Source organism: Xiphophorus maculatus, chromosome 3 (assembly GCF_002775205.1).
Source record: "Xiphophorus maculatus strain JP 163 A chromosome 3, X_maculatus-5.0-male, whole genome shotgun sequence".
NCBI lineage: Eukaryota > Metazoa > Chordata > Actinopteri > Cyprinodontiformes > Poeciliidae > Xiphophorus > Xiphophorus maculatus.
Window position 1 is genome coordinate 802653 of NC_036445.1, and position 11866 is coordinate 814518.

The window sequence follows — 11866 nt, forward strand, 5'->3', positions numbered from 1 at the left end:
TAAACATGTCATAACACCATCATAAACATGTCATAAGACCATCATAAACATGTCATAAACATGTCATAACACCGTCATAAACATGTCATAACACCGTCATAAACATGTCATAACACCGTCATAAACATGTCATAACACCGTCATAAACTGTCATAAACATGTCACAACACGGTCATAAACTGTCATAACATGTCATAAACATGTCATAACACCGTCATAAACATGTCACAACACCGTCATAAACATGTCATAAGACCATCATAAACATGTCAAACTGTCACAACACTGTCATAAACATGTCATAAGACCATCATAAACATGTCATAAACATGTCATAACACCGTCATAAACATGTCATAACACCGTCATAAACTGTCATAACACCGTCATAAACATGTCATAACACCGTCATAAACATGTCATAACACCGTCATAAACATGTCATAACACCGTCATAAACTGTCATAACACCGTCATAAACATGTCACAACACCGTCATAAACATGTCATAAGACCATCATAAACATGTCAAACTGTCATAACACTGTCATAAACATGTCAACACCGTCATAAACTGTCACAACACTGTCATAAACATGTCATAAGACCATCATAAACATGTCATAAACATGTCATAACACCGTCATAAACATGTCATAAGACCATCATAAACATGTCAAACTGTCATAACACTGTCATAAACATGTCATAACACCGTCATAAACATGTCATAAACATGTCATAACACCGTCATAAACATGTCATAAGACCATCATAAACATGTCATAAACATGTCATAACACCGTCATAAACATGTCACAACACCGTCATAAACATGTCATAAGACCATCATAAACATGTCAACCTGTCACAACACTGTCATAAACATGTCATAAGACCATCATAAACATGTCATAAACATGTCATAACACCGTCATAAACATGTCATAACACCGTCATAAACTGTCATAACACCGTCATAAACATGTCACAACACCGTCATAAACATGTCACAACACCGTCATAAACATGTCATAAGACCATCATAAACATGTCAAACTGTCACAACACTGTCATAAACATGTCATAAGACCATCATAAACATGTCAAACTGTCACAACACTGTCATAAACATGTCATAAGACCATCATAAACATGTCATAAACATGTCATAACACCGTCATAAACATGTCATAACACCGTCATAAACTGTCATAACACCGTCATAAACATGTCATAAGACCATCATAAACATGTCAAACTGTCACAACACTGTCATAAACATGTCATAAGACCATCATAAACATGTCATAAACATGTCATAACACCGTCATAAACATGTCATAAGACCATCATAAACATGTCATAAACATGTCATAACACCGTCATAAACATGTCATAACACCGTCATAAACTGTCATAAACATGTCATAAACATGTCATAACACCGTCATAAACATGTCACAACACGGTCATAAACTGTCATAACATGTCATAAACATGTCATAAACATGTCATAACACCGTCATAAACTGTCATAACACCGTCATAAACATGTCACAACACCGTCATAAACATGTCATAAGACCATCATAAACATGTCAAACTGTCACAACACTGTCATAAACATGTCATAAGACCATCATAAACATGTCATAAACATGTCATAACACCGTCATAAACTGTCATAACACCGTCATAAACATGTCATAACACCGTCATAAACATGAGTAAGTCTTCATGAATATTTATGACATGTTTATGACGGTGTTATGACAGTGTTATTCAAAACCCATCAAATAAAGTTTTACCCAGAAAAGTTTAAAAAATCCCACAAAGCAGATCAATAATTTTAAAAACCGAAACTTTTAACAAACATCTTACATGAATAGAAGTAAAACAAACTCAAGTCTGTAGATATGAGACATTTTTGCTGAATGGATGTAATAATTATTAAACAGTGAATAAAAATTATTTCTTTTCATGTTTAGCAGCATTGCCTGTTGGTTTGTAAAGTGGGTTCCCTCCAGAAGCTGACCTCTAACCTCTGTGCAGACGTCTGTCTCCTTGCTAAGAACAGCGGCGGCTGCAGGAAGCCGTCCGTTCTCTGGTACCACGACGCCCGGACCGGCCGCTGCGCCCTTTTCTTGTACAACGGCTGCGGCGGCAACCAGAACCGCTTCCGGACCCGCGAGCGGTGCGAGGAAATGTGCGTGACGAAGAGCTAAGGTTCCGGTCGGGTTCCGGTCGGGTTCCGGACAGGTGGTGATCAGGTTCTGGTTGGGTGTTATCACCAGACCAGAACCACAAGAAGGCGGTTCTGTTTTCACTGCAGCTCCAAACATTACAGATTCCATCCTGTGTAATAAAATACTTTAACTATACCTAAAGTCCACGTTTTAATGTCTAGAAAATTTGACCCAAAGAATTTTTGTTTCTGTTTTCTGGAATAATTATTTTAGCAATCGATCAATTTTTCCTCTTTTTTTTCTTGTGTTTAAAATTCTGCAGATTTTCCATTCAGCTAAACGATTTTAGCATTAAACGATTAAATAAGCAACTGGATTCGTTTTTGAGAAAGAAAATAAACGTAGTTGTGAATTTGAGTTGGGTGAATTTTAAAAAATGCCAGTATTGAGTAAAACATCTTGACAAAGTTGTTTTTATCTTAAATTTTTAATGTTTTTATGTATTTTGTACGGTTTGTTGTTTTTTTTTCATCAAATTGCCTCTTTAGAGTCTGTTTGTTAACGATAAATCGATTACTGAGTTGGTAATAATCGATTCATCGTTTCAGCCACAGTTGATTGTTGGACTGTTCAGTTTGTGTTGATCATAGTTTGGTTTTAAAAGACGTTTCTTCCATATTTCTGAAACAGGAAATCGATCTGTTTCAGTTTTTTGTATCTGAAGCACATAACGTCCCAAAAGTTTTCATACCTCTTGAACTTTCCTCCGTTTTGTTTTGAAGCAACCAGATTCAGCAGGTTTTACATGATAACCAACACAACGTAATGCTAACTGTGAAATAATAAAAAATAAGAACAAAACTCAAGGCTTTCAGTGTGTTTTTATTTCTAAAAGTCTGAAAAGTGTGGAGTGCCGTCATTAGTCCAGCAGCAGCCAATCAGGTGAACGGCGTTTCAGTGAGTTGCTGCTCATAAATAAAAACTCTAAAAGTTTTGTGTTGTCGTTTGGAGTTAAAATGTTTTATAGAAACATGAAGACACATTAAAGCAAATAAGCAGATTTTATCCATGTGTTGTTTTCACCTCAGTTAAGCTCCGCGGCGCCCCCTGCAGCCCACATGTCACCAGATTCTGCCTCATGAACCTGGGTCACATGTTTAGATAATTTGATCCAAATCAAAATGGAATTAGACTGAATGAGTCCTTTCTTGGTTTGACAGCATATAAAACCAGATTCGGGCTGAACATCAGAACCAGTCCAACCGTCACTGATGCTCTTTTACACATGCGTCCAGATTATTCATAAAATCAACAGTCTAACATTTTTATTTTTTTGATTAAAATACTACTTGATCAGATGACCTATTTTCATAAACAATGTTATAATTCTCAATGAGTAATTGCTATAATTTAGCTAAATAAGTAGAATATTGTGTAATTCAGGCGTCTCAAACTCCAGTCCTCCAGTTTCTGTCCTGCAGTTTTCAGATGAGCCACAGGAACAAAACACTGGAATGGAACGGCTTCATCACCTCCTCCTGGTGTGGGTCGGTTCTCCAGAACCTTAATGACCTGATTATTCTGTTCAGGTGCTGCAGCAGAGGCTCATCTAAAGGTTGCAGGACTGCGGGCCTCCAGGACTGGAGTTTGAGACCCTGCACTAGACTGTTAGCCAGTAGCTACAGTCAATCTGCCCCCTGGTGGACAAAAAAGTAGTTTTTATAATGATCTCAGATTAGATTAGATTAATTAAACGTGTTATCAGACTGAACAATATGTCTACCCTGTGGGAAACATTTATTTATTCTGCTCTTTCCTCAGGCATCATTACTGAACACGCCACATTTACTAGATGTTTTTAATTGGCAGTCTAGCAAAAAACCTTTTATCTTTATTTTTTGTTATTCTGTTTAAATTATACTCTGACTACACAGAATTGTATTTTTTAGTGGCCCTAATCCTCTTCCGTACGTAACATCTGTCGGTGCTACGGTAGGAAAATCAGACGAGAAGCAGTTTCAGTTCCAGTGTGGACAGAATGGGCTTCAGTCCAGTTCAGTTTTATTTAATGAAGGACGTTAAATGATGCTACATGTGGGGAAATCAGAAACTGTTGTTTTGTGCAGAGGTTTTCTAACCTCGGTACAAAATTAATTTCTTGGTTGTAGCTTTATTTAAAGACGATAATATCAAAAGTTATAAATTCCTGTCGTATACACAGAATGTCTGCGACTATAAACAAGAAAAACATAAAAAGCTAATTCTCAGGCGTGCCGTGGTGGCGTAGTGATTAGCGCGACCCGTATTTGGAGGCCTTCAGTCCTCGACGCCGTCGCGGGTTCGACTCCCGGACCCGACGACATTTGCCGCATGTCTTCCCTGTTTCCTGTCAGCCTGCTGTCATTTAAGGGGCACTAGAGCCACAAAAAGACCCTGGAGGGTAAAAAAAAACCTAATTCTCCATAACATTGTAGTTCAGTATAAATCAGTTGTTTTTGTTTTAGCCAATGTTTCGTCTGCGAATCGAAAACTCTAAGCTCAGTTTTGTTTTCCTGCAGGTGGGGTCTCTGTGTGCAGGTGAGGTTTTCTGGTTCCGGTCGGAGCTGGGGAACCGGACGGGCTCGGGGCAGCGTGGGGAATCTGGCTCGCTAGAGAACCGGCTCTTTGGGCTCCGATCACTAAAAAGAGTCGGATCTTCAGATGTTGTTTGTCCTTAATTTATTATCCAACAGAAAAATGTTGCAAAATGAATGAGAGCTCAAAGTCAGAAACGACTTTTCAGCAGCTCTTCTTCTGTCAGTTTAAAGTGAAATGTACATTTTGACTTTTAAAATACCGTATGAGTTTGTTATTGGCTTTATAGATTTACCTGCAGAAAATTGATGGAGCTTTTAATTCAGAAATCTTCCCATTTGGTCTGAAACTTGTGTTAAAAACGTATGGGGCCCAACCTTTGGGCCCCATAAGGTGCATTTATTCCTCACATTGTAGAAATGGACCTTAGTTAGAAAAGTCAAATGGCTGAAAGTCAAACACGCTGCAGCGTTTGAGGCCTGCTGCTTCTACGGGATGCCTGAAAAGTCGAGATGTATAAAAAATCCAATCTCCTTTAACTTTCCCAGTTTCTGTGTCTGAGTTGTGAACTTTGAACTGCAGCTGCTTCTGATGCAACAGTTTAGTATTTTATAGTTAATTATGTTTATTTAATGACTGAAAGTTATGAGGACTTCAGATCTCTGCAGTAATGAATCTGGTTTGAAATGTGTTTCTGATCTTGAGCAGCTGAATAAATGACTGATCCTGTTTTCCAGCAGTTTCTGCACGTTGTTTTTCTTTCTCCGTCTCTTCCAGGTCGTGACGCTGGATCTCCGTAAACCTGCTGACTCAGACTCTTGATCCGCCTGTGAACCTGAACTCTAGGAGCTCCAGAGAGGCTTTCATCCAATCAGAGCGCTGCTCAGCCTGTCACCCCGCCCCCTCAGCCGTGGCCAAGGAGCTGTGGCTCCACCTGAGCGGCCAGGTGAGGAGGAGGAGGAGGAGGAGGGATGAAGATGTCCCGTTGGTTCGGTGACTCAGCAGGTGTTCGGGTTTATAAGCAGCATATCTGCGGTGAAGCACACAGAGATGATGGCCGGGCTGCTCTGCACGGTGTGGATCCTGCTCTGTGGCGCCGCCCTGCTGGACGGGAGGGCTTCAGGTGAGCACACCCGTCTGTCTGGTTCTGGTTCATCAGGTTGGTTTGTTCGCAAAGAAAGAAACCAGTTGAATGATCGTGTTTAAATTACAGTTTTTTAATCTATAAAAATGAGTTGAATTTCCATCATATTTATGTTTTTTATCTGATCAGCAGCAACATATTTATCCTCTCTCCAGTTTTCACCCAAACATCCCTGATTTCAGAGAGAAACCGGCTTCTTCAGCTTCTGATTGTCTGGAATATTGACGGTCATTGTATGGAGCTACATCAGAGCCTTAAAGTTTGTTCAAAACAACAAGAAAAAGAAACTGAAAAAATAAAACAGTGAACCTGAAAAGTAGTTTTGAACATTTTTTCAGTTTAACATTCTTTTTTCCACTTTCAAATCTTTATTTTCATTTAAAAATATATATTTCAGTTTCACATCTTTTTTGTTTCAGTTTTATTTTTTTTTCCTTTTGACCAAACTTTATGGCCCTAATTTAGCTCCGTACCAGTGAGCTTGCTCAGCGCAAAACTGTGTTTTCAGCCGCAGGTTCTGGTTTATCTGCTCGGGTTCAGTCATGATCAGTAAGTTGAGTGGATCCAGCATGTCGGTGCTTTTCGCTGTCAGAGTACCAGCTGGAGTCGGAGGCGCTGAGCAGATGTGAGATACTGCGGAGCGTTGCCGTGGGAACCAAACAGGAAGAGGTTCCTCACTGTTTGGAGGACGGCAGCTTCAGGTATCTGCAGCGCAACATCTTCATCTCTTCCCGCTTCTCTGGGTGAAATACATGAGATGACATTTTAAAAAATTGTTTAAAGTTAACAGCTTTAATTTTCACCCATATTTCCACCATGTTTGTCATTTATAAATGTCACCGAATTTTAAATCAATTATTAAAATTGAGTTAGCAAGCTAAATATGTAGCTTCGAGCTAAATGTTTAGCTTGTACATTCAAAAGTTAGCTTGCTGACAAAATAGCATAAAGTTAAAATTTTCACTTTCAAACTAAATATTTAGTTGTTAGCTCCATATTTTTGTGTTGAACTAAATATTTACCTCTTAGCTAGACATTTAGCTTGCTAACTCAATATTTAGCTCTAGCCTAAATGTTTAGCTATCAAGTTAAATATTACATTTCTGCACTCAACATTTAGCTTGGTCGTTAATGTTTAATCAGGTAAAGATTTAGCTTGCTAACTTCATATTTACATATTCAGCATATTTCAAGCTAAAAAGCAAAATATTTAGCTAGAAACTGTCACGTCCATAAATTAAATAACATGGAGAAAATTAGACTGAAAATGATCCTTTTTTTCTCTTATTCAGGCTAAATGACCCAAATTATTGCTGGTAATTTTACAGGCGTCACCAAGCAGAACTTCTGCATATTTAAAAAACAGATTTGAGTTTTTATTCTGCTCCGATGTTTAATAACTTTCATCCAGTTTCTGTTTGGTTTTAACGGTGTGAGGTTTCCTCCCTCCAGGTCCGTGCAGTGCGGTGGGCGGAGTCAGGAGTGCTGGTGTGTTGACTCTGAAGGTCAGGAGGTCACCGGGACTCGAACCAACAACTCCATTCCTCACTGTGAGTAAAAACCCACAAAATGACAATTATAATGTTTCTTGTTGCATTTTGATTCACTTCAGGAAACTCAAAGTCTTGGTTCAAGAGGCAGAATGAATCTGAGCTTTGGTTGAAATGTTTTAACATAAAAGTCCAGATGAAATGAAACATGGACTCAACAGCTGATCGAAGCCTTTAAAAGGTTAAAGTCTGATGTTTAAGGTATTAAAGGTTGCGGGTTTGATCCCGGACAGGCCCCCAAATATCACGTCAAAACAACAATAATCCAGAAACAAAACAACTGGCTTCAGTTTTGTGAATTTCATAAAAAAACATCCTAAGATTGAGCTGGTTTGGTTTTGTTACTATGGCAACAGGAAAGGAGCTAAACCTGAGGTAGCGCTGCTCCCTCTGATCTGATGACGCGACGCTTAGCTCTTTAGTTTGTCTTTCTGGAGGAAGATTCTGAAGCTGTCTGGTTCCAGGTCCGACCCCCTGCCAGCTGCAGTCGCTGCTGCGGTGCGCCCCCTCTGGTCTGTTTGAGCCGGTGCAGTGCGACTCCAGGGGGCGCTGTTGGTGCGTGGACCAGGACGGCATGGAGCTGTATGGCACCAGACAGGCCGGCAGGCCGCGCCGCTGTGCGTATCCGCAACAGAACCCTTCATCCTGCTGCGGCCCTGACTCACTGCAACCTTTGACCTTTAGGTCCCAGCAGCTGCGAGGTGAGGTCCAGGCGACTGCTTCACTCCTCGGCCTCCTCGCCGCCTCAGTGCGCCGCGGACGGCAGCTTCCTGCCCGTTCAGTGTAAATTCATCAACACGACCGACAGAACGGAGCTGGACCTGCTGCTGGCCTTCAGCAGGTAACGGCTCACCTGGACGTCCTCACCTGTCCTCACCTGGTTACTACCCAACCCTGCCTGTCTGTCCTCACCCAGAGTTTGTAGTAACTAGTTACATTTACCAGAGTAACTTTTTTGAAAAATGTACTTTTATGATTATTTTTGCTACGCTGTACTTTTTACTTTTACTTCAGTAAAATTTCTGTATTTTTTTCCCCTGAATGAAAAACAATCAGAAAATCCACCAGACTCAGATTCACACCTGCAGTTTGTGTTCAAGTTTTTTACTGGAAACATTTCATTTTGCCTGATTTTGTTATTTTTCGTTACTTTTATGAGTTATTGTCATTTTCACCTTTTAGAAACATAACTTTCCACTTAACTTTGTATTTTGGTTCATCTGATGATCTATTTTAAATATTAAATGGTAACTGATAATTGGATCAGTAACTCGGTACTCAGTCGACTTTTTACCAAATACTTTTTTACTCTTGAGTAATTTCTGGGACGGATACTTTTTCCTTTTACTGAGTGAAAGCCTGTTGCTGCTTAGAGTAGTTCTGGGTTGCCTGCCTACCTGTCCGTCCTCACCTGAGTGTCTGCAGAGTTCAATCTTCTGCTTTTTGCTCCAGCTCTCCAGAAGCGTTCGACACCTTCAGGAATTTCAGGAAGTTTTTCCCGCTCGTCTCCTCGTACTGCTTCTGCTCAGACGGCCGCGGCAGGGAGCTGCAGGGGACAGGTGAGCCGACCCGGGTTCTGGTTCTGGACCCAGGTTCAACCATTTAGCTCCTTCCATTTTCAATATTTGGTTATCAAGCTAAGTATTGAGCTGGAGGCTCAGTATTTGCTCTGGACAGTGACGCTGTTTCTCCAGGAGTTTCTGTTCGTCTGAGCGGGTCTGTGGGGCCCAGATGGGCGGAACCTGGACCCGGTTGGATGTTCCAGCAGGACGTCTGTGGCTCCAGGTCGACCAGATAGAAAAAGTTTAGAGGACGTAACGATGCAGGTGTGACTTCCTGTCCAGGTGTGGAGCTGCTCATGTCTGAGGTGTACGACTCGGCGTTCTCCGGTTCCCGCTCGGCTCGCTCCTTCGCTCAGACCAACATCTACAGAGTCCTGCAGAGGAGGATGCTGGGAGTTCGTCTCGCCCTCACCGGACACTTCAGATGTAAACAGACTTAAAAATATCCACATGAACTTTGTGCTGGAATTAACTTTTTATTAGAACTGGTCTGAACCAGTGTGAACCAGTTTGAACTGGTTTTGAACCAGTTTTTACTTGTCAGAACCGGTTCTGACCCAGTTCCAGCAGGTCTCAGATCTGTCCTGCCCCCACCAGGTCCGACTCCCTGTGAGGAGGAGCGCCGGGCGGCCCTGGACTCGTCCAGCGTCTTCGTCCCGTCCTGTGAAGCTGGCGGCCGGTTCAGTCCGAAGCAGTGCCAGCAGGGGGCGCTGTGCTGGTGCGTGGACCCCACAGGGAGGCAGCTTACTGGGCCGCGGCGGCCCGGAGACGGCCTGGTCTGTGGTGAGGATGAGCCGCGTCGGTTTGGTCGGCTGCTGCTCTCGGTCCAAAAGGAGAACTGATTCTCCTCTAACTCCGCCTCCAGGTTCTGGTCCAGCCGACTGCCCCGCCCGGCGCCGTCTGGCTCTGTCCCGGCTGTTCTCGGGTCCGGTCCGCCCCCCTCGGGCGTCCTCTGGTTCAGCAGTTTCCTGTGTGTCCCTCCTGCGTCCTCTCAGAGTTCTGGGGTATTCGGACCCGACCTCCTTCCTGGCCCGGCTGGTCGAAGTTCTGCAGGGTCTCTTCCCCTCAGTGGGCGGAGCTCTGGAGGCGCTGACCCGCTCCCCGGCCCGGCGCCTCCAGGAGAACCTGTTTGGAGGGAAGTTCCTGCAGAACGCGGCGGCCTTTAACTACACCGGGGTCCTGGGACCTCGAGGAGCCGTGGGTTTGGACCAGCTGTCCGCTCAGAGCCTGCAGGAGAACCGGGACCTGGTCCGGTCCGTGAGCCGGGCCCTGGAAGATCCCGCCTTCCTGTCCGCTCTGAGGCAAACACTGATGGGTCTCAGTGGCGCCCCCTCTGGGTCCCTGCAGCAGGTCTGACATCAGAACCTGTTAAAACCCAAACAAGCCGCTAAACACCAACATTTAACAAAAAGAGTTCTGACCGCAATGAGTCCAATACATCAGCTCTGACCCAAAGCGTGCTGATCACTGGTTGCCATGGCGATTCCCCCTTTCGGTACAGTACATCATATAGAACGGGTCAGACCCTTTTGGGTTTGTGAGAGAGGAAATACTATTTGTTGATTTTGCGAGAGGATTGTTGGCGCCTCTCTGGGTCAAACGGACCCGACTCCCAACCTTCCCTTTAATGCGAAGCACAAAGTTGGACCAAATAGGACTTGGGAAGGGAAGCTGTTTGGACAGATAAGAACAATTTGTGATGATTTGGTTTATTCAGCAATTCTGAAGTGGAGCAGATGTTGAGGTCAAGAGGTCCTGAATATTTTCTAGGGAATCCAACACTCAGTCCAGTGGCGGCCAGGATCCGTAAATCCAGGGCAGTTTTGCTATTGGTCGAAACTTTCCCACTCACATCGGTACAGATGAGATTGTATAAAAAAGGTGATGTTAAGAATATGGCAGATTTTTGGTTTTTGTACTGATGAAGCTGTAAGACGAATCTGTGGAAGAATGTAAGAAATCTTTGTGGCCAGCAGCAAGAATCACGTCTCTGTTCGTTATTTCTTTATATTTATCTGTATATTTAAGAGTTTAGCCACCTTTCAATTCTCCAACAGGTTCATACATCTGCTAATCCGCTGCTAGCAGAGCTAACTTTCAGCTGAGCGCTTTTGCTAACTTTGAAAATGTTTAGCGCTCTTAGCTTTCCCTAAATTAAAATGTAAGCATAAATTTTAGCATCTTTGTTGAAGTTTTAAAGTTATCGGCTGTTGAGAGTTTTTCAAGTAGTGAGACGTTTATTTTGATGCTCTTGTTTTGAAGAGTTTAATCAGTAGTTCCGCTTCCTTTCCTCTCTCATGTTGTGTTATCTGCATATAGTGGATATCAATGTAGTTTAAGCTAGCGATTTAGCATTAGCTTCAGCTAATTACCAGGCTTCTGTAGCTCTTTAGCTTTTTAGCTCTTTAGTGTTAGTGAAACTGTTCTGATTAGCGCCGTAGTGTTAGGCACAGCTAATACATCAGCTCTGACCCAAAGCGGGTTGATCACTGGTTGCCATGGCGATTCCCTCCTTTCCTCAACAGTAGACGCCAGGCAGTGTGATTTGTTGGGCAGTTGGGTCAGAACCTTAAACTCGGGTTCCACTGAGCAGACTTCAGGAGTAACTAACCGTCCCGTTTCAGGTTCTGGATGAAGTTCTGAGGTCCTGCTCTGAGGAAGAGGACGACTCTTCGTCCCTCTTCGTCCCCCGCTGCTCGCCCAGCGGAGGCTACCAGCCGGTCCAGTGTCGGGACGCAGAGTGCTGGTGCGTCGACCCGCAGGGTCAGGAGGCGCCGGGGTCCCGGACCGCAGGCCGGCCGGCGCGCTGCCCGACCAGCTGCGAGACGGCGAGAGCCACGGCCATGA

General features: G+C 43.1%; 2 protein-coding genes across 5 annotated transcripts in view; both read left to right on the top strand.

Annotated features, from left to right (window-relative positions):
- Positions 1–3055, top strand: part of LOC102219605 (collagen alpha-6(VI) chain-like) — a 42739-nt gene extending 39684 nt beyond the window's left edge. For 2 of the 3 annotated variants that reach the window (XM_023330167.1, XM_023330165.1), the window contains one exon: positions 2056–3055. In XM_023330167.1, the coding sequence (XP_023185935.1) occupies positions 2056–2228 (173 nt within the window). In that variant the 3' untranslated portion in view covers positions 2229–3055. Of the gene's footprint in view, positions 1–1991 lie in introns of all 3 variants that reach the window. The other variant, XM_023330166.1, reaches the window with a different exon arrangement.
- A 2724-nt stretch (positions 3056–5779) lies between these two features.
- tg (thyroglobulin) overlaps positions 5780–11866 on the top strand; it is a 22325-nt gene continuing 16238 nt past the window's right edge. For both annotated transcript variants that reach the window (XM_023330169.1, XM_023330170.1), the window contains exons 1-10: positions 5780–5886; positions 6500–6608; positions 7360–7457; positions 7922–8074; positions 8142–8298; positions 8910–9016; positions 9302–9445; positions 9617–9802; positions 9885–10369; positions 11644–11866. The exon at positions 11644–11866 is cut by the window's right edge and continues 159 nt beyond it. In XM_023330169.1, the coding sequence (XP_023185937.1) occupies positions 5814–5886; positions 6500–6608; positions 7360–7457; positions 7922–8074; positions 8142–8298; positions 8910–9016; positions 9302–9445; positions 9617–9802; positions 9885–10369; positions 11644–11866 (1735 nt within the window). In that variant the 5' untranslated portion in view covers positions 5780–5813. The remainder of the gene's footprint in view (positions 5887–6499; positions 6609–7359; positions 7458–7921; positions 8075–8141; positions 8299–8909; positions 9017–9301; positions 9446–9616; positions 9803–9884; positions 10370–11643) is intronic.